At 43.5% G+C, this 27,246-nt stretch overlaps 1 protein-coding gene across 1 annotated transcript in view; it reads right to left on the bottom strand.

Annotated features, from left to right (window-relative positions):
* TEK (TEK receptor tyrosine kinase) overlaps window positions 1-11,470 on the bottom strand; it is a 99,359-nt gene extending 87,889 nt beyond the window's left edge. The window contains exon 1 of the mRNA XM_075558946.1: window positions 11,105-11,470. Within this exon, the coding sequence (XP_075415061.1) occupies window positions 11,105-11,156 (52 nt within the window). The 5' untranslated portion in view covers window positions 11,157-11,470. The remainder of the gene's footprint in view (window positions 1-11,104) is intronic.
* Between the last annotated feature and the right edge of the window lie 15,776 nt (window positions 11,471-27,246).

Raw genomic sequence — 27,246 nt, 5'->3', positions numbered from 1 at the left:
GGACCTTTGGTTTTGGACTTCCAGTGTCACCCATGGCCTTCACAATGTAAGCTCTGATACCATTCCTTCCTTCAGATTTGCATTATATTATTGACAATCCTCGGATCACACAGGCTGGTGTGCTTCATCCATGTGAACTTAGTTGACACCTCAGTTAGATGGCTGGTTTTGATTTTACAATTTTCATGATTTTCTTTCAACCTAAAATCCTTAGGTAGTACGAGCAGTTAAGCACTTGACTACTAACTGAACGTTTGAAGGTTCAAACCCTTCAAGGAACATATCAGAAGATAGTCCTAGAGATCTACTTTAAAAGGTCACCGCCTCAGAGCAGGTCTACTGCACACACACCTGGGGGTGACCAAGAGTGGAAGCCAATTCGGCAGAGCCTAACACCAAGACTTCTACTCTTTACTCCCCTTCTGGTTTTGTACACTGTCAACCCTACTGAACCTTCTCAAATGTCCTTCTCTTGGCGCCTGCTCCTGGTTTCCTCCAGGATTATTCACTCCAGTTTTGGTTCTCCATTGTTTCTTGCCTGCTTCTATTAGAGCAGTGGTCCTCAACCTTCCTCACACCGCGACCCTTTCATACAGTTCCTCATGTGGTGGTGACCCCCAACCATAACATTACTTTAGTTGCTACTTCCTCACTGCCATTTTGCTACTGTTATGACCCCTGTGAAAGGGTTGTTCCACCCCAACCCAAAGGGGTCGCGACCCACAGGTTGAGAACCGCTGTATTAGATCAACTTTTTTTTTTTTCCCCCACACACCAGCCAGCAAGCTGCTTAAATGTCAGCTCCTCACTCAACCATCTTCCATCCACTCACTGCCTATCAGATTCCCAGGCTATTGAAAGGACTCAGTAAATGTTAGCCTGAGTGAAAGAATATGAACATCTGGGTGGAGGGAAGGTGGGGTTGGAAAGGGGGAACTGATTACAAGGATCTACATATAACTTCCTCCCTGTGGGACGGACAACAAAAAAGTGGGTGAAAGGAGACGTCAGGCAGTGTAAGATATGATAAATAATAACAATTTACAAATTACCAAGGGTTCATGAGAGAGGGGAGAATGGGGCGTAGGGGGAAGATGAGGAGCTGATACCAAGGGCTTAAGTACAAAGAAGATGTTTCAAGAATGATGATGGCAACAAATGTGCCTGACACAATGGATGTATGTGTGGATTGTGATAAGAGTTGTATGAGTCACCAATAAAATTATTTTTTTAATGAATATGAACATCCTCCCTATTCCTCACTTATGGGCATTGCCTTCTGGCTCACTGGCTGTCAATCTTTTCTGAGGGGTGCCCAGTGTGCCCAGGGAGAATAAAAGGTCTTGTACGCAGTCTTATGGATAAATGTCCAAACTCAGGCTTCCTAAGAAAAGCAAATGTAGAGTCTAAAACAATCGTTTAAGACAAGCTGATCACCATGATCATCTGTTTCCTTTGGTTTGTATCACTAAAAACAAGCAAACAAACAAACAAACCCCACTCACTGCCATCCATTTGATGGCCACTCATAGTGAGCCTGTAGGGCAGGCTAGAACTGCCCCTGTGTGTTTCCAAGACAGTAACTCTTGGTGGGAGTAGAAAGCCCCATCTTCCTCCTGAGGAGCAGGGCTGTTTCCAACAGCTGACCTTGTGGATTGAAGCCCACTGCCACCAGGACTCCCCTTCGTGCCACTAGAATAGTATGAATTATACACCAGAATCAATTCTCCATTATTGATCTGGCACACACATATATGGTTCTAAAAAGAATTGAGAGCGGGTTTAAAGGGACTGACTCATCTAGACACAGAAGTGTCCCCCAAGCCGCATACATTCCCACATCACTTTTGTGATTCTTGCTGAATCCACAGCTACCTCTGATTATTCAACTGACCAATTTTTTTTTCAACTGACCATTCTTATGAGCGCACCTTTTTTGTTTCTTAGCTTAATCCTCATGAGTTCATGATATTCGTATGATTAGATTCATGAACACATATATCAATACCCATACATATATAAATATTAAACTTATCAAATTCTTCCAAGCACATCAGCAGTAGTATATTTCCCTCACTCTGGAAGCATTGTGTTACACTTAATCCAACGCAAAACCAATTATTAAAGCACTTCTCTGCTAGCCAGTGTATTCTGTTGGTGCTGAGAATATTAAAATACCAAGCATAGCTCAGAGCCTTGTGAGCAAAATGAAGAAGTAAACTGTAAATTGGAACAAAGGTTCTAAGACAGTACTATGTGACAGTGGGACCTGTTATCAGGAGAAGCCGTCCTTGGACAAGGAAAACAATGCTGTTACGCTTGTGACCTTCCACAGGTCATCTAACCTTTTGAACCTCCGTGTCCCTACCTGTTAGAAAAGACGAATGCTGCTACCTCCTGGGTAAGGTTCCGTGCTTATTAAGTGCTTAATATTAAAATCATATTAAGCACTCAGCACATGGAGACTCACACGGTGGCTTTTATTCTTACTAATACTATTACTGTTTGTGTGGATGTTTTGACTCAAGGAATGGAATTTGAAGCCCATCCCAGATTCCCAGATGTCTAAATCACTCTTGTCCCCAGGGTGGAGTCCCCTTGGCTCTCCAGCCAGACGCCTTGCACACCCAGGCCCTGTGTGCCAAGGTTACGCTGGTTCACCATCTGACGCTGCAGAGAAACCAGTGCCTCCCCAGCCCCAGCAATGTCAATACTGCCTTCCTGACTCCGCCTATTGTATCTGGAGGAGAGTGGCCGAGCATTGTCTTCCAGCGCTCCCCCCAGGAAGCATGATATCACTCTCTAACAAAAGCGGGAAAGCTGACCGTTCTGCTGAGATGGGTGTGACTACCACCCACCTCACTGGGCAAGCCCGGGGCCAGGGGCACAGAGCAGTGCAGTCCCACACGATGTCCCTCTACCCACCGACTACCTGGCTCCTTGGGGTTCTCTTTATATTTTCTCCCCCTCCTCCCCATGCTCCCTTCATGCTGGACCGGGAACCACCAGGCCGTGGGAGTGCTTTCCCTTCCCAGATGCGTTGAAAAGAGGACGCTGCCCATCTGGCAGAGCCGCATCTGTCTCCCTCCGCACCTGGGCCTGCAGCCTAGGGGAAGGAGCCTGAAAGACCGAAAGTAGGCAGTGGAGGTTGAGATAAGCAGACAGCCAGCCTTGCTGGCTCGAATAAACATGCTGCGCATGTGAGTTAAGAAATAACACCTGGCTAGACTGGTGGGAATGGGGTCAGCAGTTGAAAATTCCAGGAAGAAGGGAGGCCACTTCATTCCTCTCTCCAGCAAGCTGGGAATGGTGCCAGCTGATCTGAGACCCCTTCCAGATTGGGTACTGTCACACTGCCTGCAGGAGAAAACACACCTGCAGGGTGGGTCCCCTGACAGCCAGGGGCAGAGGCTAGCGCCCCTCTTCCACCTCTCTCCTCAAGACCCTCACCTTGTCCCCCAGCCCGCTACCACCAATGAGAGGAAATCTCACGAGAGGACTCTGATTTGACATCTCTTCTTAAACACTCCCTGCTGCCTCTTCAGAGAATCCTCGGCTAGCTCCTCTTTCTCTTCCCTTTGCTGAAGTTTTGCTACACCCCACAATCTCTCACCTCTCAGCCTCTGTTCCCCTAGCTCGGAGGGTCACCTCCAGGTCCATGGTCTCCTTTGGCATAAATCAAAGTATTATATAACTTAATCTCTTGCCCAGCTCCCTGCTCCTGAGAGCCAGATTGTATTTTGTATCTCCTTTTTCATGCAGCCTCAAATTCAACATGTACAACCTAAACATTCCCTCCATCCTGTCAATCCCGACTGGCTCCTTTCCCCATGTTTTCCAGCACACTGTCCGACACCACCCTGCCTCAAGCCTGAACCACTGCCATCCCTCTCCCTCTCTCGTGACCTTTCATGCATAACTGGTCACCCACTCCTGTGGTTGCACTTCCTAAACCTGCCTCAGACGCCACTTCATCCCTGTGGCCTATTTGCCTGGAATATTGGGGAGCCAGATTGGTCTCGGCCTACAGTCTCTACCACATAACCCAGCCTCCACAGTATGACCCCAAGGAGTTTTCCAAAAAAAAAACACACCAGATACAAATGTGCATGAAAAAAACTAAACAAAACCACCACAGTTGCTAGAGAATCAAGTCTGACCTAGGACAACCCCATGTGTTTCACACTAGAACTGTGCTCCCTATTTTCAATGGCTGATTTTCTAGAAAGGGATCGTTAGGTTTTCTTCTGAAGCACATCTAGGTAGAATCTCACTACCTACCTTTCAAATCGAGGCAGAGCGTGTTAACTACTTGCTCTACACCCAACCACATCTGTCACCGGAATGAGGAGTGAACTACTTTAATGGCTTCCAAGGATCTTCAGCCCCACACCGTTCCCCAGTAATGCGATGCTCCAGCCTTACCCAGCCTTCTTCTACTTCTGGAAGCCTTCCCTTCTGTTTCACACTCTCCCCTTCCTATAGAGTCTCACTCTAATGGGACAGTCTTTCTGCCTGTCTCAGTTGATTTCCATGGTTTTGAAATCATTTAGTGGAGCAATTCATAACTAAAACCTGTCATGAATTTTTGGCAATATTTATATTTATGGCCACCTGTGAGCTTCCAAAGTGGGAAAATCAAACCTATGATTGTTTTAATATGATTAATTTTTAAAATCATTTTATTAGGGGCTCATACAACTCTTATCACAATCCATATATACATCAATTGTGTCAAGCACATTTGTACATATGTTGCCATCATCATTCTCAAAACACCTGCTTTCTACTTGAGCCCTTGGTATCAGCTCCTCATTTTCCCCCTCCCTCCCTGCTCCCCCCTCCTCCATAAACCCTTGATAATTAATAAATTATTATTATTTTGTCATATCTTACACAATCCAATGTCTCCCCTCACCCAATTCTCCACTCTCCATCCCCCAGGGAGGAGGCCATATGTAGACCTTGTTAATCTGTTCCCCCCTTCTCCCTCACCTTCCCTCCACCCTCCTGGCATTGTCACTCTCACCACTGGTCCTGAAAGGTTCATCTGTCCTGGATTCCCTGTATTTCCAGTTCCTATCTGTGCCAGTGTACATCCTCCTGTCCAGCTGGATTTGTAAGGTAGAATTGGGATCATGATGGGGGGGGGAAGCATTCAAGAACTAGAGGGAAATTGTATATTTCATCATTGCTATACTGCACCTGTTGGCTCATCTCCCCGCAGCCCTTTTGCAAGGGGATGTCCAATTTCCCACAGATGGGCCTTGCGTCCCCATTCTGCACTCCCCCTCATTCACAGTGCTATGATTTTTTTTTGTCTTTGATACCTGATACCTGATCCCTTCGATGCCTTGTGATCTCACGATTAATTTTTATTTAAATTTGATTTAGCAATTAATGAAGTTGGCATTAGATACTTCTGGGCATTTAATTCAACCTTTATGTTTGCTTTCATCTTCTTTTGTGTCACTGGAGACAAAATTAAATGTCTAACCCCTGAAACACTAATATTTGTCACAGACCATATTATGCCATTTCTCACAGCTTACAATTCTTCCACCCACATTAGTCTTTCCCACAAAAAGATGTGAAGCAAGGGGCAGGGCAGGAATGATGACCCGTGCTTTTGTGTCCTCCTGCTATCAGTACAGTAATCAGTACAAAATAAGCCCTCAGTGAGAATTCATTTACTGAAAGGATAGATGAGCAAATGAATGAAATATCGGCTTGGAATAATGTAATAAATGTCTACATAGTTTAAGGTGCACATTTGTTATGGATAATATTCAATAATCCCTTAACATTAAGTAAAGACCCAGTTCCATGATAAATCTGTTATCACAGATTTGTAGTTTATTTTCACATTTAAGGGAAGAAACGTTTTCCTTTGACCTATTTAGATAAAATATTTAACATAAAACAACCTCTTAATCTGAATAAACACTACATGTGATATATAGGAGCTTGATTTATTATGATTGCAATTATTTTAATAATAGTTATAATAACAATATGAGTATTATACCCACAGTGTCTTATTGTGAGCCATGAAACTCTTTTCAATAAAGACATTGGTAGTGCTGTCTAATCAGCAATGCCACCCTTGTAAATGATAGGCTGTAAGGTCTCCAGCCTCCTTCGTGATCATTGGTGTACTGGCGCTCACTTTTTCGGCTGTTATGTCAACAAAGATTGTTAATGGCACTGGTCATTAAATACATACCTACAGAGAACAGAGGGGAAATACTATCTGGTCAGTGGCTGATTAGCTTAACTTTATGTGCTCAAGGCTCAAAAACACAGTCGACATGAAGAGGGAACTCAGGCTAGAAGAACATCAGTGGGAAGAGTGGACCCAGGCAAGTTGTATTAAATTGTGCTTGCCGAGTAGAACCTGTGGATGGGCCTGCAGTCAGTTGATTTTGGCTCTTAGCAGTCCTGTAGACTGGAGTAGCACTGTCCCGTTAAGGAAGCAGCCTGCTATATTCTCTCCAATCGAGCAATTGGTGGGTTTGAACCGCTAGCTTTTCAGCTGGCAGCCAGTCCCTATAGTCAATCAAAGATTCTAGCCTGTTGAGAAGGAAGTGGATTGCACAGATTTTGAGGAAGTGGATTATGTTAGAATTTACAGAGTGCCTCTCCTTAGTCCTTATTCGTGGAAAAATTAGAACAATCTTGCAGCTGTACCATGGGCCTCTTACAAACACTTCTCTTTTGACTGTGCTTCATTTATTCGGCCAGTTCCTACTGGTTAAACACTTTGCATGCATTATTCCATTGTGTTCTCATTAGAAACTCTGAATGTAGGCGTTTTATGCATCAGGATTGGAAGCTGGATTACAGAAATTAAATAATTTGTTCACAGTCATCCCATTGGGACCTAGTTCCAGATCTGTGATTTCATAATCTGTATTTTTTAACTACTTCTCTTGCATTCTTGGTTAGCTTGATGTCTGACTTCCAAAGTAGTGGTCTCAAAAGTCATCATAGAAGACGTGCATGTGTGTGTTTGTTTTTTTCTTTAAGGCACATTGATTAGCCAAAATTCATTGTGAAATTACCACATTTGGGTCCACATTTGGCTTAATTGAGCAAAAATCCTGGTGGCCTCTCTAAGCCCTTATCTACCTGCTAAGTGATCAGTGAAGTGCTGCAGACAGCTGGTAAAGAGGATGTGAAAGGGAATGTAGTAACCATCTCAGTCTACATCCTCTTTTTTATTATTTAAATCATTTTATTGGGGGCTCGTACAACTCTTATTCCAATCCATATATACATCTACTGTGTCCAGCACATTCGTACATTTGTTGCCATCATCATTCTCAAAACATTTGCTTTCCACTGGAGCCCTTGGTATCAGCTCCTCAGTTTTCCCCTCCCTCCCTACTTCCCCCTCCCTCATGAGCCCTTGATAATTTATAAATTATTATTATTTTGTCATATCTTGCACTGCCCGATGTCTCCCTCCACCCACGTTTCAGTTATCCATCCCCCAGGGAGGAGGTTAAATGTAGATCCTTGGTATCGGTTCCCCCTTTCTACCCCATCGTACCTCCACCCTCTAGGTATTGACACTCTCACCACAGCATCCTCTTTAAACAGACAATCGCCCAGCCTCTGATGGAACAAACACTTTCCTGTATGGGTGCTCACTCCTTATGAGGATGCTCATGAAATTTGTAAGGATTTTTTTTATCAATAAAATCAAACTCTATCTGTTGCGCAACTCCAAATGTGTACTAGTAGAACACACATGATGTTGCCTTCTAGATACCCACTGCCACAGATAGAGTGGCTAGTGAGTTTGGTCCCAGAACCATTAGGTTAGAAGCCCAGCAGTTAAATCACTGCACCACCAGGGGTCCTATACTCAAGACTCAAACCCATTTCCAGTGAGTTGATTCTGACTCTTAGCGACTCAGTAGGGCAGAATATAATTGTTCCCTAGAGTTTCCAAGGTTGTAAATCTTGGCAAGTATAGACAGCTTCATCAGTGTCCAAAGCACTAGAGTGAAGGGAAGGGAGTATCATTCCTGGTTTGAACCTGAATTCTACCAATGCAACGTGTCACAGCTGAACAAACAGAGCAAGCGTTGACGTGCATGAATGTTGTATATCAAAAGAACCTGGGTATCATTCACAAGAATTTCTTTTCCACATTGAGTACATATAATTTATTTTTTAACCAAAACATGTAGGTTGACATTTGGTCTATTTAAAAATGGTATCTCTTGGTTTGGGTCCACCCTTCCAGCCTGTAGGAATTTATTTAATTCCCTCCTCTAATCCATCTCCCAGGAATAAGCAGATGAGATCATCACACATTTCTCTGTTGAACCACAGAGCTCCTGGAGATAAATTGCTTTTAAATCTGGAGTCCCCTCACTTGAATCCCCTGCAGGGAACAGCATAGTCTTCTGAGATGGACTTGGAGGAGTACTTTCCTCCAGGAGGGATGTCTTAGAAGAGTTAGGCTCTGCCACACTGTTCTCTCAGTGGAGGGCTGAGAAGGGAAAGCTGAGATAGCCCAGTAAAGATAGCCCTTGGAAGGAAGCATCGGTGGAGAAAGTAGGACTCCTCCCTCAGAGAACAATTCTGAGGGTGCTTCTGATTTGTGCCTCCAGATCTCCACCCTGTATTACTCAGAAGTGACACTGTCCTTCCGAGAGCAGCCCCCATGAGGAGGTTCCCGCTGGGGCCATTGTCCGGACCTATCATCGCATTTCCTCCACCACCCAAACCAGATGCGCTGTTAGTGAATACAGATTACTATTTAAAAGGTCTGAGGAGGCAGAAGAGCAGTATGTAGGCATACCATTAGATCCTTTCCACCGGATCTATGTGGACGATCTAGGACAGACTTTGTAAAACAGAAAGACTGAGTTGATCCACCCCCACCCACCCCCACTCCCATGCACAAATCCTTAAAGAGAGCAGCCTAGTTTGGGGAGGGACGGGAAGTATGGGAAAGCTAGTATGTTTATTAGAACTTGTTTGTAAATGGAAATTGCAGTGATTCTTCATTGGAAAGAAAATACAGCTCCTCATACCCTCTATGGGTCAACATTCCTTCCACTCAGAGCCGCCTCTGTTGAAGCACCGCCCCCACCGCCCCCAATACTGTTGGTTTGAAAAAAGGAAGGAGAAACCAACTACTGGGCTGGAGAGAGAAATCCATAAGCCATTATTACTCCCTTGCCCATAGCTGTAGTCTACAAGAGCAATTCGGCTTGATGAATGGATCTCCTTGGCTATAGACATGACCAATCTGTATTGTTATTTTAATCATTAACCCATGGCTATTCATAGTCCTGGTAGCTTAGACTGAGAATGTAAGTTAGAAATCAACCCAGCCAACCTAGCTCAGAAATGAACCTCATTCCTGTCACCCTTCCCTTGTAACCAGAGGATCGCCTCCATTCCCTCCCTGACCATCTTCCCGCTGAAGTCTAGACACCAGAGCAACTCTATTGGAAATAGAACTTTTTTGTTGTATGTCATGATTGTATTGTAAAGCGCCATCACACTGTGACTTTTTTAAAAAGGGAATTCAAATAGTTCATGTATGTGTGTTTTCTTTAGTGTCAAATATATCTCAAAATAACTGTGGACCCGTGGATTTGCATAACTATAATCTCTGGTGTGGAATCAGTCCCAGACTTCACGTCACTGTTAAATATATCACTAACCCTCCAAAAGAATGATTATAAGTCTGAAGCTTAAAGGTATATACTATTTTATAAATGAGCATTATTTCTGCATTAATATGAACAGCTAGTACTTCTATATTGAAATCATTGCAGATCATTTTTTAGTTTGGGATGTGGTATTATACATTCTGAAGGTTGTTTTTTTTTTTATTTTAAGTCCTCAGTATCATTTGTTATCCACATGGAGCTCAGTCTCTTAGTGGATTAAATTTGTGACTATTTAGTAATAAAAATTTTCAAACATATATAAGAATAACATAGTAGGTACCTATATCACTTTCTTATCATATTTTATTAATATAGATTAGCCTGTACCATTAAATTCAGTAAATTATCAAAATGCATTTCTAACATCAGTTCAATTTTCATTAAAATCATTAGAATGCTTTCAAGCCAAAAGGGACAGACTGCTGGCACTCATAACAAACTCCCAATCTGCATGTTAGATTTTGTTACTATTTTCCATCTGTGCCACATCATCGGAGTGAACCACAGCAGTATGCTAATGTCTAGAAATGCAAGCAACAGATACAACAAATCTGAAAGCATCCAGGCCAATCACAACCACGTCTTAATTCCACAACGGTGTTTAAAATTCTCCTGTACTCGAAGATCTTTACAGCTGTCTAAACATTTGCTTCATTTAGCCAATGTACACCAAAATTTAAAATGAAAATTCCTTAGCTCTAATCTGCTAGACCCCATCTACGAAAAATGTAGGAGTGAAGTGCTCTGATTAAAAGAGCAGATAAATATTCAAGTTTCCGAGAGGTGCCTGGATCATCTGTACAAGGAGGCCAGGTGGAGCAGTCCGTAAGTGCCCAGCTGCTGAGGGAGTGGTTGGGGGCTTGAACCCAGGAGCCACTCTGAGGGCAAGAGATGTAACGGTGTGTTTCAATGAAAATGAACAGCCTTAGAAACCTCCGAGGGAAGGACTGCACTTTCTTAAGAATTCTGATGGGTCCAAATCGACTTGGATTTGAGCTTATGTTGTTCTTCGTCGACACAATCAACAGTGTAAATTTTGTTCCTTAAATATTATGGAAGATTTTCTTTGCAGCTGGTAAAACTAGATTCTTCCCTCATCTTTATTTTTAATAAGATCGAAAAGCAGGCAAATAAGGCCACAGTAAGCAAGTCTTTTCAAATAAGGTGTATTGGTCATCGGTCTGCATCGTCTGTGGCTCTGCAGGGCACAGTCAGGCAGAAGGGAAAAGCCGTCCATGCCCCAGGAACTGTGCATTTCAAGCCTTACACATATGAAATGGAGAATCAGAGAGAAATCATTTTTATATCACGGCCACCCCTGTTATCTAGCTCTAAGAGATGGCTCGAGAGCCCCCCAGTCGCTAAATCTGTTTAAAAAATAAAGCAGTAAAGCCCATCCTTACCAGAAAGAAGCAAGCTGACTCCATAGAGCACCAAGCCGGCTAAAGAGTCCATGCTTCCCCCAATCTCTCCATCCAGTTTTCGCAACTGTGCATGAGGTCTCCAGGATCCTTTCAAAAACCCAAAGGTTTGTGACTTTCCATTCGCGTGGTCCACTAGGTCTTGTTTACAAGCGAGAGGCAAGAATGAACAGCCCAGAAGCAGGCTGTCACAGGCTCATTTCTGTCTGAGCACAGGGAGTTTTAAGTTCCTTTTTCCTGTTTCCTTTGTAGATTAGGATGGGAAAGGCCTATCTTAAAGGCATTTGGTATCAGCGGGGCTCGGGGCTCTGCAAGTCCTATCCATCTTGCAGGCCATCAAAACACTTATCTGTTGCCGCCTCTGCTGCTGCCACAGCTGCCTGGTGGGGGAGAGGAATTTTGGTTGGAAGCGTGGCTCCTGGTCAGCACTTTCGGGAACAATAGGAATATCCTCCCCTAGGTGGGAGCCAGAATAACAAGCCCTCCACCTAGGTATGGTATGCCAGGATGGCTAGCCTTTCCCTAACGGCTCTCCCGGGGGCCACTTGGGATCCCTGGCAGAGTGGTTTTTGGGTGTGGGGAGCAATTTTTGCTTTTGCTTTCTCATTTCAAACCACATAATTGGAGTTGGGAAAAGACGTTTTTTGTGATGAGAAAACATGACCTAAGGGGCGCTTCATTTCGGTCATCACCAGGGAGGTCGGTGGGTCCTGCAGCCACAGACAGCCTCTACTGGGCAGCCTGATTCTTTCAAGCACATGGTTCGGCTGTGGACCCAAAGCCAAAAGATACCCCACGTTACTGGTCCCGCGATTTTTATTAGTCAATTCACCTGAAGGTCATCTCACTTTTTGGAAAAAAATTGGCATAGAAGGATTCCGGTCATGGAAAGCACGTCAGGGTTATTGGTCAGTGGTGCTTTGGAAGTAAATCACAGACAAAATCTCACAAGCAATCTGAGGGGAAAGACGAAGGTGAGAGACTATGGGGATAAAAATATTCCCAAGCGCAGACAGGGTCTGTCCGGGGCCAACATGAACAGAGTCGATTGGCGTCGCACGAATGAAAAGGACAGAAACTCAAAACTTAGCCTGATGAGGATTTCTCCATCACCCTTATATGACTTTAGAAAACAGAGGAGGTGCCCTCGGACATCCTGCCCTAGTGGCTGAGGGAGGAATTGCTCCCCCTTCTCTGGCTGCTCACAGGAAAAGGTAGATGCCGCATGGTCTGGCTCCATGTGCGTCCCAGGTTCTTCCACGTCAGCAGTGATCTCGAGAAGCAGCTGATGTTTCAACTCCGCCAGCACAGCAAAGGCCTGGCTCTGCCTCCACGCGGATCTGCTGGCAGCGCTGGATTCGCCCTACGAGTGACCAGGGACAAATTACTTAATCTCTCTGTGCTTCAGTTACAAAAGCTGTCAAACAACATTACTACTTCTTTCGTGAGGTTTTGGGGGTTGTTTGGTTTTTGAAGATTAAATGAGCTTTTGAATATTTATAATTATCTGGCACCCTGCCTAGTTTATAGGTGGCATGTATTAGATGTTAAGACGCTCATTCCCTTCCATTTTTCTATTCCATCTCGGATTTAAGTTTCAAAGGGTGAGCAAAGAAGCCAATCTCTATTCTTATGAGATCATGTTAATTTGGGCACTTAAAAATTCTCTGAGAGTTGGAATTCTGGGTTCTAGTCCTGGCCCTGTTATTACCTTTCCCCAGGAAGTCTGGCTCAAGTCATTTCTCATCTCTAGGCTTCCATTTCTTTGACTGTAAAATGAAGCATTAAGATTGGATGTGACTATTTCCCTATGGTTCCAACATTTCATATGTCTAAATGACTTTTTAAAAGACGTCCCTTTCTCTGTAGCCCCAAGTTGACTGCTGTGATCTCTCTACTCTGCCAGGTTCTTTCCTGTGGACGCTTCCAAGGAGATGCTGGCCTTGTGGCTCTGTAGCTGTGGAAGCCTAGGAGCATCACAAAGGTCTCCTATTATAGGGCCAGGGTGGCTGAAGTTGTGTGAAGTCCACTGGCCCCAAGCCATACCAGGCAGCAATGAAAGTCCTTGGAAGTAAACAAACTCCAGGGTGCCAGACCACCCCCACCCCCACCCCCCAAATTGGTTCTCATCACCCAGGCACGCTTCCTCTGTTTGTGCTTGGTGGCCGCACAAGGAAGTAGTCATTGCTCACACCCCCTCCTGTTGGCTAGGTCTTGTGCAGTGGCGGTGCTATCTTGCTTCCTTTTCTGGACTATTATCTGGAAAACTTGCTCAGTTTTGTTCATCCCACCATTATCCAGAAAGATGGCTTACTCCTATTCCATCCACCTTTACCCAGAAATGTCACTCAGGTTCTTCGTCCCTCCATTATTCCAAATTGGTGACTCTGTTTCATTCTTTTCTGTGTGTTTCAGAAAAGTTGCTCCTTTTAGTTCATTTCTCCATTATCCAGAAAAACCTACAATTTTTCCCCTTTCAGGATCTAGAAAGATGACTCTATTTGCTTATTCCCAACATTATAGAGAATCATAATCCACTTTAATAAATGCTGCTGGTTCTCAGGACCTATGATTACAAAGCCAATTAAAGAGTTGAGCAATTGTTCTTTGAGATGTCTGGATCTTGAGCATGAGGTATAAATTCGAAAGGTAAAGACGACAAGGCTCAGGCACTCCAGCTTTCAGAAGTCATGGGCCTTAGAACAGGAAGAATCCAGGGACCAAAATCTGAGCTTCACTGCACATCGGGACCAAAATGTCTGCAAGGCTGATGGGCAACAAGTTGGGAAGTTGCCAGATTGGATGGCATGCCAGAACTTCGAAGGGAAGGGAGAGGCCACTTCCATGTCTGGACAGGTCTTATCCCCACCACATCATGAATTAAGGAAATACCACATACTGGGACATGGCCAAAATGCTCTTCTAGAAAACTGACTACAGCAATCAGTAGGATAGGTTCACTGTGTGAAGAGCCTTGTTGGGGACTAGATGAATCACCTATCTTCCCTTGGCTACGCCATCACCTGGAAAAAGCTGAAGTGCAATCCCCTTGTCCTTTCGCAATTGACTCATCAAGCTTTCACAGGAACCTCCCATGCAAATGAGGCCTTTCTTGTTATTCTCTCACAACATCCTTTTCCTTTCTTTCAAGGTACTAATCATCATTGACAATCAGATTTCTCACTTTATGTTTCAGTGTCCCTCCCCCCATACTGAGGTGCAGTCTCCATCAAGCAAGGACCATATCAAAGTTGTTCACCACTAACAAAGTGCAGGGAGCATAGTAGGTCTTACATAAATAGCTGATGAATGAATCCTGAAAGTCGTCCCTCAGTGTAGGTCATTGAAATGGCTTTCATGTCAGACGCACCTAGAATCCACCTGTTACACCTACATCTCTACTCTGTGCAATCTGGGCAATTTATTTCATTTCCTTGACCCTCAATTTTCTCATCTACGAAGTGTAGGGGTGGGGAGACTACCTCGTGGTTCCAGTTGGTTTTGACCCCTGGTGATCCCGTGTATAGCAGAGCGACACGCTGCCCGGTCTTGAGTCATTTTCACAATTACAGTGGTGCCACTCTCGCAGCCACTACGCCAGTCTCACTCCTCAGAGGCCTTCCTCTTCCGCTGCCCCTACACTTGACCGATCCTGATGCGCTTCTCCAGGGGATGATCGCTCCTGACAACATGTCCAAAGTAAGCATGACAACGTTTCGCCGCCGTTGTCTTTGAAGTGCATTCCGGCTGTACTTTTTCCAAAGTATATTTGGTTGTTCTTTGGCATTCCTTGTTACTTTGGATAGTCTTCACCAGCACCGCACTTCAAATGCACTGATTCTTCTTCAGTCTTCCTGATTCGGTGTCCAACTGTCGCATGCATGTGAGGCCATGAAGATACCATGGCTCAGGCGCACCTTACTCTTCAAAGGAACATCCTTGCTTTTCAACACTGTAAGGAGGTCTCGTGCAGCAGACTCACCCAACATAATGTGCCATTTTATCTTTTGACTGCTGCTTCCATAAGCATTAGTTGTGAATTCAAACCAGACAAAATCCTCAACAACTTCAATATTTTCTCCATTTATCATGATTTTACCCATTGGTCCAGTTGTGAGGGGTTTGGTCTTCTTTACATTGAGTTGTAATCCATATGGGGACTACCTTATTAATGGGAAAATATGTACACAGCATCTGCTATAAGGTGCATATTGACTACCTGCTTTTCTGTGGATGCCTTCCCTGTCCCAATCACCACCACCACTAGGCTATGTAGACCTATAGTGAGATAAAACCATTTCCAATGAGGAAACAAAGCCTCACTCAAGTGACTTGCATTGCTGTAGTAACAGAGATAGTAATACCATATTTATCTCTTGGCCTCTAATTTTTTATAATTTCTAACATATGTCTCTTTTTTCTTTTTTTAAATCATTTTATTAGGCACTCATGCAACTCTTATCACAATCCATACATTCATCAATTGTGTAAAGCGCATCTGTACATTCATTGCCCTCATCATTCTCAAAATATTTGCTCTCCACTTAAGCCCCTGGCATCGGGTCCTCATTTTGTCCCTTCCCTCCCTACTCCCCCCTCCTTCATGAGCCCTTGATAATTTATAAATTATTATTTTGTCATATCTAGCCCTGTCTGATGTCTCCCTTCACCCACTTTTCTGTTGTCTGTCCCCTAGGGAGAAGGTCACATGTAGATCCTTTTAATCGGTTCCCTCTTTCCAACCCACTTTCCCTCTACCCTCCCAGTATCGCCCCTCATACCCCTGGTCCTGAAGGGATCATCCGCTCTGGATTCCCTGTGTTTCCAGTTCCTATCTGTGCCAGTGTACATCCTCCTCTGGTCTAGTCAGACTTGCAAGGTAGAATTCGGATCCTGATAGTGAGGGGTGTGTGTGTGTGGAGGAAGCATTTAGGAACTAGAGGAAATTTGTATTATTCATTGGTACTACATCGCACCTTGGCTGGCTCATCTTCTCCCCTAGACCCCTCTGCAAGGGGATCTCCAGTGTATATGCCTCTCGTTTTCATAGTTCACCTTTAGAACACTACATGCAGAAAAGGAGGTAAAGAGAAATGTGGGAAACATCAGGAACACCATATACATAGACCCTAGGAAAATATTTGAAATTATTCTTTGACAGGTAATGGCAGTTTTATGACCTTGGGAAATGTGATCAGTTCTTCAGTGTAGTGAGCGAGCCCAATATAGTAAGAGCTAATATAAGGATCTAAGGATGCTCACTCCCTCTCCCCAGGGAGGCGAAAATGGGCTTCCTCATGAGTCAAGCTTATTCAACTCCATTTGATTTTTCCAGGCACATTTATTACTGAACAAATATGAAAATAAAACCAAACAAGATACTTGGCTGAAACTTCATATTTTTGTCTCTGCTTTTTACATTTAGAAACAAACAAACAAAAAAGAACATCTATAGACAACATTAAAAATCTTTGAAACAGATTAGCAAACTAACAATGGGCACTGTATTGCCATGGTCTGGAACCAAACCCACAATATCCCCAAGGCGAGGCTGGAGAGAAGAACATAAACGGTCATATTTTAAAAGAAAATACAGTGCCATATGGTATCACTAAAAACAAAGGATATTAAAAATCAAATGATTTAAAAATAAATAACAATAGATGATAAACAATGTTTGTGAAGAGGTATAGAAAGTAACTTACACAATATGACTATAAAATAGTTACATGTCCAGAGGTCAATTTCATAAATGTGTAGCAAAAGTCTATGTGCATAGCCTTTGGGCCAGAAAATTCATTTTATGACATATCACAATAGAAAATCAAAGATGTGCCCCAAACTTATGAATAAAAAAAGTGTCAGTATTTTTATATTAGCAAAAACCTGAAACAATCTAAAAAGCTGACAAAATGAATTATCTATATAAATCATGGTACGCCGGAATATCACAGGCTACACTGCTAGAGAAGTTGTCTGCTGTGTGCTGTGTGATGGAAAGAAAGCCATGTGAGCAGGATGCAGCATTCATATGACAAAGAGACCCTCAAATGCCAAAGCTGATTATTTGTGGGGTGCTGGAAAATAGTTCATTTTTACTTTCTTTCATATCCTTCTCTATAAATCCAGCATTTAAAAAGCACGAGTGAGGGCCAGCAAACATGGAAAGATGATGAACACCATTAGGCACCAGAAAGGTGCAACTCAGCTGCAGAGATACCATTTCACTCTCTCGAGGACAGTGGTTCGCAAACTTCCTCATGCCGTGACCCTTTCATCCCGTTCCTCAGGTGGTGGTGGCCCCCCTCCCCCCAGTCATAACATGATTTTCGTTGCTACTTCATCACTGTGCTTTTGCTACTGTTATGAATTGGGCGACCCCTGCGAAGGGTCATTTGATGGTCAAAGAGGTCATGACCCACAGGTTGAGAACCACTGTTCTAGGCTATCTAAGATTTTTAAAAAAACAACAAATATTGGCACGGATGTGGGGCCAATGGAACCCTTACCCATTGCTGGTGAAAGTGTAAAATAGTAGAGCTATTGGGGAAACTGTGTGACAATACCTCAAACATTTTTCAACAGAACCGCCTATATAACCCAGTCATTTGGGTTTATACCCAAATAGCTTACAAGCAGACTCAAGATGAGACTGTTCCATGAATAGCACCATTCACAATAGCCCAAAGTGGAAACAACCTACATGTCCTTCGGCAGATAACTGTACAATTAAAATGTAATATATGCTTATCTACCATAGACTCAGCCAGTGAGAGAAATGAAGTCTTGATACATGCTACAGTATGGATGAAGATTGAAGATTGAAGGTAGTATGCTGAGCAAAACAAACCAGTCACAGAAGGACAGATATTGTATGACATCACCTATCAAAAAGACAAATGAACAAATAGAGCGAGATTAACGTAAATTTGTGGTGACTAGATGTGGAAGGAGAGGAAAAAGGAAGGTTCACAGTGATGGGGAAATTGCACTGATTGAGGGTAAGGTTGCGCACTGACCATTGTAATAGTTGTATTGAGTTTTGCACCTATGAAAAGTTGAATTGGGAAAAGTTGTGTGATAGATCTATTTACAGTAACAAAAAGTAGATGCGGAGGCTGCATATGTGCAGCCATACATTTCATGGGAATTGATTCTTGCTTTGGGAATTGGAGATCGTGGTTTCCTGGGACGCCCTAGTTAATTGGCCTAATGGTTCTTTTCTACTGCACAGGGTCTTAAAATCTTGCAACTGGACATTCCAGGTACAATGAGTCTCTATTCTCTTGGATAATCAGAGAAGGGAGGAAAATCAGGAATTAAGGAGAATATGGAATGCATGGGCAATTCCTTCCATAAACAACTGCCAGCTACATTGTTAAACATTTTGATCAAGGAATCCATAAAAAAATTCTGATCAAAAGGGGGAAATATGGGACAGATTTTCAAATCTTCGTAGGTGTCTTGACTTTCTGGATCCATGAGGGCTGGATAAATCACTGAAACAATTGCCTTGAGATCAACTTTAAACTTTAAGCCAAAAATATCCCCTGAAATCATCTTAAAATTGATCAATAGTTTACCTTAACTAGTTTAAAAAAAAAAGGTCTGCCTTGATCATTGTGCTCTTTTAAGAGCTGTCTCAGTGGAATCAAATTCACAACAGCAACCTGACAAATTAGACAGGAACTTTGAGGAGCAATGAGTTTCTGTTAATGAGGCAGGAACAACCCAGGAAAGAAGGGGAGGATCATTGTGCACCTCAGCCTCTAATCAATGGCACGAAATTATTCATGTAGAAATGGGTGAGCTGGTGTCTGCCCTCCCACCCCTTAGAAATAATTTTCTTTAATATACCTTTCTCTTGAGAAACCAGCCCCAATCTGGGTAGGGGCCCTCTCCCTCTGGTGTGCACTGGGGGCTGTGGTCCCACAGCTTCCCTCCATGACCCTTCTTTTTCTTTCCTTTTGCTTCCCTGCTGTGTGGGATCGCAGGCTTCCTTTCCATCAAAGACTCTCAGGAGAAAATCCTTGAGAAGTTGACCCAGGTTGGGCAACAAAACACCCACCGGCAAATAAGAAACAATCCAAATGAACTTCAGGACCAGTCAGTGAGCAAACAGAACAGGATGCCAACTGCCCATGGTGTAGCCTTGACCTCTGTCTCTTCCAGGCGATGGGCACTGCACTTCCAGAGCTATCACATTCTTCTGGTGAGCGTGTGTGTGTGTGTGTGTGTGTGTGTGTGTGTGTGTATGTGTGTGTGGGGTATGTGTGTGTGTATGTGTGTGTGGTGTGTGTGTGTGTGTGCCACTGTATTTAGCCATGTCTGGCACTAAAGAAAGAATCATCAGTAACTAAGTTCTGGCCTTCAGCCAGGACACCACAGTTAAAGCGGCAATACCCACTCCGGTCTCGAGATGACAGCTGGGAAAATAGCTGTACCTCTCAGAATCGCAATTGTCCAAAGCCCCTCAAGTATTGCAACTTCCTTTTTCTTTCATTTTTTAATATGTAAGTGGCTATTTTCTATGGGGAGACACAGAGATAAACAACATGGTCTTTGGTTTGAAGCTCAGCATTACATAATAGTGTGGAGGCAGTGCATCAAAACAGGAAAATTAAAATAACAAAATCAGGTATTGTGTGATTAAATAGCAAGGGGGTGGTACAGGCAGGAAATGTTTTCGTAGGCTTTCCTTTTGGTATACTTAGGGCATATAGCACCAATTGCCATGCTTTCTTTTCTTTGGCCACATGACTACACATGATCAGAGGGGATCAAAGGACATTTTGGTCAAGCTCCATTTAGAGTTTGCTGCATATGAAAGGATGGTGGCCAAAATGAGAAAGAGAAAGCAGGGGAAAGGTGGTTGCTTTCACAGAAAACCAGGGCGCTGGGTCCAGGTCCAGGTCTGATCTTCTCATGACCAGACAATTGCAAGTGCCCCTGCCATCCTAATCTCTTCTCCCGTGCAGACTCCACATGAACCATAGCAACCTTCTAGAAATGCAAGTCTGGTGATGCTACTTCTCTGCCTATCTAAAATCACTTAATTTATGAGAGGTCTTAGCAGTCGCCCTTATCTTTACTGGGTAACCTTTTTTCCAGCCGGCATTCCATTTAGCCCATGCACTCATTACACAAAAATGCTTGACAATCCCTTGTGGAGTCAATTCTAACTCATGGCGACGCATGTGTGTCAGAGTAGAGCTTGCTCAGAGGGCCTTTAATGACTGATATGTTCAGAAGTAGACTGCCAGACTTTTCATTTTAAGCACCTCTGAGTGAACTGGACCTACCAGCTTTGTGCTTAGCAGCCAAGCACATTAATTGTTTTTACCACCCAGAGATTTCGAAATGCTTGCCATTCCCTGAAAAAGCTCTACTCTTGTCCATTGTTGAACATTTGGTAAAATCTTCTCAACTTACAGAATTCCTATTTAAATTTTTTCTCCCCACCTCCTGCTCCCTGTCCAAAAAAAAACTTACCCAACTTTAAAATAAGAAAAAAAGAAAATAAACTTCTCATTACCCTTCAAATTATAGTTCAAATGTCACCTTTCCCATGAAATTCCCTGTAGCCAGCTGTTGATTCTTACCAAACACCCCATAACTTAGTGGCTTAAAACAACAAGCATTTATGTAGTGCATGATTTTGTAAGTCAACATTTCAGGCTCATCTGAACAGTTCTGCTTCCAGCTGGGCACCGTCATCTGTCTGCAGTCACACATAGGTTTCTGAGAGGAATCTAGAGAGCGCTAGTGTGTCATCGTTAAACATTTACTGCTCACCAAAAGGTCAATGGTTTGAACCCACCAGCCTCTCATGAGAAGATAGATGGGGCAATGTGGTTCCACTAAGATTATAGACTCTAAGACACTGTGAAGCAACACAACTCCGACAGTGCTCTTATGAGTAGAGTTGACTCCCCAGCAGTGGATCAGATCCAGGCAATAGAGTTGACTAAGAAGGTCTCATCCTCTAGCATGTTAACATGGTGTCATTGGTGTCGCTGTTTTGTGCTGTTGAGTCAATATCTGATTCACAGCAATGCTATAGACTAGAGAACTTACCTATAGGCTTTCTAACATTGACGTTTTAAAAAACATTTTACTGTGAATTAGGTGAAGGTTTACTAAGTAGATCATCAGTTTTACATTCAGCAATGTACACACATTTTGTTTCAACTCATTCATTGCAATCCCCGCAAGGTAACATCCCATCTCCTACTTCCTCCCTGTTTCCTGTTTCCATCCTTCCTTCTTTCTTCACCCTCTGAACTTTGTCCTTTAATAGATGCTGCCTTTTGATCTTAAATGGTTGAATATTCTAACACAGGGTGAGCACAGTTCCAGAACTGAAGGTGACAAAGGGACACAGTCCTGGGGGGAAGGGCGTCCACCAGTCTATCTGACTAGTAAGCCTGGTGGCCTCTTTTATGATGTTGAATCTTGTTTCCCATCGTTCTCTGACTCTGTTACGGTCTTCCTGATGTGATCCTTTTCACAGCCATTGGCAGCGGTGGGTGAGCCTAGTTCTGGTCCTTGGGTCATGGAGGTTAATGGAAATCCATCAGTCCATTGGATTAAATGTTTTCCTATGTCATCTGAGTTACATCATTCTTCTTTCCTCTGCGCAGGGAGGACAGGTCATTGCGCCTTAGATGGCTACTCATGGTCTTTTAAGGCCCCAGTCACTACTCACCAAAGCAGGACACAGAACACTGTCTTTGTGAACATTATACCAATTTACCTTGGTGTTCTCAGAGACTATGATCTTGAACCCGAGACCCAGCAGTTCATACCTTCAAGTTGTTTGCTTATGGCCAAGTTTTTATAACGTTGCCCCTTGTGTGCTCCATCACATTTCACCAGAGTCTTTCTTTCATGGATTTGAACCACCAGCACTTTGGTGTGCAGAAAAGCACTTGACCAGTGCACCCCAGGATGGCCTTAGAAGTTCAATTGAGTGAGTGAAAATATTCACATGCTCTTGAAGGTTTAGCATTGGCATGTGATTACTTCTGTCACATTCTGTTAACTAAATCTCCAAATTCACCTTCACTGCCATCGAGTCACTGCTGACTCACAGCGACTCCCTCAGGGTTTTTGAGACTGTAACTATTTACAGAGTAGAAAGCCCAGTCTTTCTCTGGAGGAACTGCTGGTGGTTTTGAAGTACTGATCGCGAGGGTCACAGCCCAACGTGTAACCACTGAGATGGAAGATTAGGCTCCACCTCTTATTGTGAAGAGTTATAAAGTCATACTAAAAAGGCAAGACTAAATTTTGAAGAATTTTAATTATGTTTTAAAAATAAGATTTATGGAGATATAATGTATACTAAAATTCTACCCCTTTATTGTATAGTACTGTGGCTTTTAATAAATGTATACTTCTTGTGGTAGGTTGAGTTTTCTAGAGAAAAAAAAATCAGTGACACTCATATATGTGTAAGAAAAAACTGTATTTTAAACTAGCTTCATATATGTAAAAAAGAAATCATCCCAATGTAGTCTGACTCCAGTCAAGGGGTCCAATGTTAGCCAGAGCCCTGGGCTGACTGAAGCAGCTGTCCGTAAGGAAGCAGGAAGGTGAAATGGGAAGCTAGAGGATCACAGGCCAGTAGGTGTGGTTTCTTGGCTCCGAAGTCTGTGGGCACTTGGCCAGGCACCACAGCTCCCAGAGTCAGCAGGCCACATGGCCTGCCAAACCCAGAGCTAGACACCCAATACAGGCAAGTAAAAAGTCTAAGAGGAGGAAGAGAGATGTTCTCAATATATCACTGATTTTTAAAAAAGGTCACAATCCCAAGGAGGCATCATCAGGCTACCATCTGGCTGATAGGTTGGACTCCACTTCTACCCCCAAACAGGTACAATGAAGTTGACATAAAATCTAACCATCACACTACTTATAATCATGACTCCAATTAAAATACAAAACATTTCCATCCCCCTAAAAGTTCCCTTGACACAAGTGATCCAAATTGGTGGTGAGAAGGGTGTAGGAGGCCTGATAGGGCGTGATCAAGGGTAATGTAACTGAGAGGATTTACTGTAATCCAGATGAAGGCTGAGCAGGAAAGTGGGACAAGAGGAAAGTAAAAGGAAATAGAGGAAAGAGCTAGGATGCAAAGGGCATTTATAGAGGTCTAAATAAAGGCATATACATATGTAAATATATTTATAAATGAGGATGGCAAAATAGATTTATGTGTATATATTTATCGGTTTAGTATTAAGGTAGCAGATGGACATTGGGCCTCCACTCAAGTGCTCCCTCAATGCAAGAATACTTTGTTCTATTAAATTGGCATTCCATGATGCTCACCTTCCTGACATGATTGCTGAAGACAAAGCGGGTGTATACGCAAATGTGGTGAAGAAAGCTGATGGAGCCTGGCTATCAAAAATTATAGCATCTAGGGTCTTAAAGGATTGAAGGTAAACAAGTGGCCATCTAGCTGAGAAGCAAGCAACAAAGCCTACATAGAAGAAGCACACCAGCCTGTGTGATCACGAGGTGTCAAAGGGGTGAGGTATCAGGCATCAAAGAACAAAAACCATATCTTTGTAAATGAGGGGGAGTGTGGAGTGGAGACCCAAAGCCCATCTGTAGGCAACTGGACATCCTCTTACAGAAGGGATGTAGGGAGGAGGTGAGCCAGTCAGGGTGCAGTGTAACAGTGATGAAACATGGAACTTTCCTCTAGTTCCTAAATGCTTCCTCCACACCCACTATCATGATCCCAATTCTACCTTATAAATCTGACTAGACCAGAGGACGCACACTGGTACAGATAGAAACTGGAAACACAGGGAATCCAGGACAGATGATCCCTTCAGGACCAGTGGTGAGAGTGGCAATACCAGAGGGTGGAGGGAGGGTGGGGTAGAAAGGAGGAACCAATTATAAGAATCTACATATAACCTCCTCCCTGGGGGACAGACAACAGAAAAATGAGTGAAGGGAGATGTTGGCCAGTGTAATATATGACAAAATAATAATTTATAAATTATCAAGGGTTCATGAGGGAGAGGGGAGCAGGGAGGGAGGGGGGGAAATGAGGAGCTGATGCCAGGGGCTTAGGTGGAGAGCAAATGTTTAGAGAATGATGAGGGTAACGAGTGTACAAATGTGCTTTATACAATTGGTGTGTGTATGGATTTTGATAAGAGCTGTATAAGCCCCCAATAAAATGATTTTAAAAAGAAGTTCCTTTGGTAGTAAATCTCCTCGCACAGTCCACCACTCCTGGCAATGTTTTCCATCCCAATTGTTTTGACTTTTCCAGATGTCCTATCAAGGAATCACATAGTACGCAGGTTTCTGAATCGGTATTTCTTTACTTAGCACAAGGTGTCCAATATGACCCCATACGCACATATGGGCTGGTTTGTTTCTGTTATTCTGGCACAGCCTGCCACTGTGCGGACATACCAGCATGTATCTATGCCCTAGTCTAGCTATTCGATTTTTGAATGGTTTCCAGTATTTTGCAAATAAATGAATTGCGAAGGCATTTTAATCCAGCCAGTGGCTTGAACTCTACGTGTCCTCACACTCCTTTTTGTGCTTTTTTTTTTAATTTGAAAGAAGCCCAATTGATGTTTTACAAAGGTGCACAGGCCATCATTACGTGGGTTCTTCCTGGGCACTTCGTTGTGTTTTGTGGAGCTTTGCGTTCATTCCGTCACCACTGCCACGCTCTCTTGATCAGTATAGCTTCGTAGTAAGTTCAGAGATCAAGTGGCATGCACCCTCCGAGCTTTCCCCTCTATTTTATGATTGTTTTTGCTATTCTGATTGCTTTGAATTCTTCTTCTTGCGTTGGATTTAATTTAATTTTTATTTTCTAGTTTCTCAAGATAGAAAGCAGGGGTCATTGCCAACGGCTCACAGAGCAAGGTCATGGTGCGGTCCTGGGAGGGGCACACGAAGCTACGTACTGGAATCTGGACTCGCAGAACAACCTGGCACGTACATGTGCAAAGGGACCAGCTCCGAGAGCACCCACCATGCCGCTGTGGCGCTGCGCTCACGCAGCCGCCTGGCTGTCCTCTGGCCTTTCCTGGGCATTGTGGCTGAGGTCCTCGTGCTGGTCGCCGTCATCTTCATCTACCAGAAGCGGCGCAAGCCCGAAGAGGTGAAGACATGGGCTCCGCACCATTGAAGAGCAGCGGACACAACGTAAAGGACAAAGACAAACAGATCCACCAAAGGAACTCCAGCTCAACGCAGGTCACCTGAGGTCGTGGGCAAGGGAGCGGCCCTTCCAGCAGTCAGACGTCGCCCCTCCCTCTGGAAGCCACCTGGTAAGCCAGCCCCCACCCAGAGATGACAGTCAGAAGCCAGTCCCTCCTTCCAGCCAAACCAGGTGTCTCCCCAAGTCTCCCATGCCCTGGGTGCTTGATAGGACCCTGTGCACTCCCCTGTTCTGCTGCACCCCCTCCCCATCCACACCTGTGACTGGAGTCGCATGTGTCCCCAGGCCCGGATGTGCCAACTGCCATTGTGAGTGAGCAGTGGAGTCTACTGGAAAGGCCTCCATCTGACCCCTGTTCACCAATAAAGGCTGACTGGGGGAGGGGGGAACCCCTAAAAACTAAAAAGATAGAAATGTATATCATTAGAGATTTTCCTTCTGTGTTAATATAACACTTCACGATGTAAATATCCCTCTAAGATTTTTTTAGGTATCACCCAGCAGTTTTTGACAGGCTTAGTTTTTAATTCCCATTTAGTTTAAAATATTGGATTGCAATCCTTTGACTTCCTCTTTCCTCCATGTTTATTTTCTAGGCATTGGGGGATTTTTCAGATCTTTTTCTGCTCATATTGCTAGTTTAATTCCATTGTAGTTGGAGAATATGCTTTCTAGAGTGTCAGTACTTTTGAATTTGTAAAAGTTTGTTTTGTGGTTCAGGATACGGTCTTCCTGTGTAATTACCTGCTGGCATGTAAAACAATGTGCATTCTGTCACTGAAGGATGGAATCTTTAAAAAATGTCCAGTAAGCCTAAATGGTTAATAGCGTTGCTGAAGGTAGCATAAATCCAGACTGATTCCCTGTCTACTTGTTCTATTAGTTTCTGAAAGCTGAGTGTTGACGGTTCTAACGCGACAGGTAGACCTCGTGCAGTGTATTCAATGCATAGTGAATCACACTGAACAGCCATATATTTTGGTATTTTTTATAGTTCGTATCATGAGTAATATGTGCCATAATGGGACTTCAAATTGGATTGAAAAGAGACTGGAATTCTTTTTTAAAAATCAGTTTATTGGGGCCTCCCAATAAAATCCATATGTCCAGCCATCGTGTCAAGCACATTTGTACATATGTTGCCTTCATCAGAAAATGGAATTCTTCTATAAACTATTTGAAACTCCCTTGGATATTCAACACTGTAGTGTGTAACTATCATTTTATCATTCTCGGATGGTGAAAGATTGGATTTATGAAAATATTTGTACTAAAAGACAATAATAAAAAAAGAGAAAGTGTGGCAGTCACCTAATCTGGTGTCAATTTAAGGATTAAGAGTGTGGGGGGTGGAGTCTAGGCTGTCAATCTGGAGATAGCCAATGAGATTTCTGTGTGGGCATGGCTTTCTGAGAATTCGGAGAAAGTTGGTACTTCCTCCTTGGAGGTGGAAGACACCTCTCTTTCTCTCTCTGCTTCTCCCTGGGAGACAGTACAGAAGACAAGCCACATGGACTCAACCAGACATTGGAAGCCGGAGAAGCCACAGAGAGACCCCTGCCAGCACTGAGATGTTTCCACTGCCACTGGATCCAAAGACTTTCCACCCACTGGCCTGTGATATTCTCCATTCAGCATCGTTGCATGTGTTCATGAGTCTGAGGAGGACTTTATGGATAGATATCAGGAATATGGGCTAATATCAGAGTTATGGGCTTGATCTGCACTGGGCTGGGATGTTTTCTCCATGTTCGGTTGCTCTTCTATATAAATCTCTTTCTTATACGCATATGTGTGTCCATGGATTTGTTTCTCTATTCTACCCAGAGAAACACAGAGAGATTCAACTCATATCAGAACCAACTTACAATGTAGGTCTCTGAACAGAAAGAATCCTGCCATTATGGATTTG

This window comes from Tenrec ecaudatus, chromosome 10 (genome assembly GCF_050624435.1).
Source record: "Tenrec ecaudatus isolate mTenEca1 chromosome 10, mTenEca1.hap1, whole genome shotgun sequence".
Classification (NCBI taxonomy): Eukaryota; Metazoa; Chordata; class Mammalia; order Afrosoricida; family Tenrecidae; genus Tenrec; species Tenrec ecaudatus.
The sequence above is the reverse complement of the archived record's forward strand: the minus strand, read 5'-3'. Positions and strand labels throughout refer to the sequence as shown.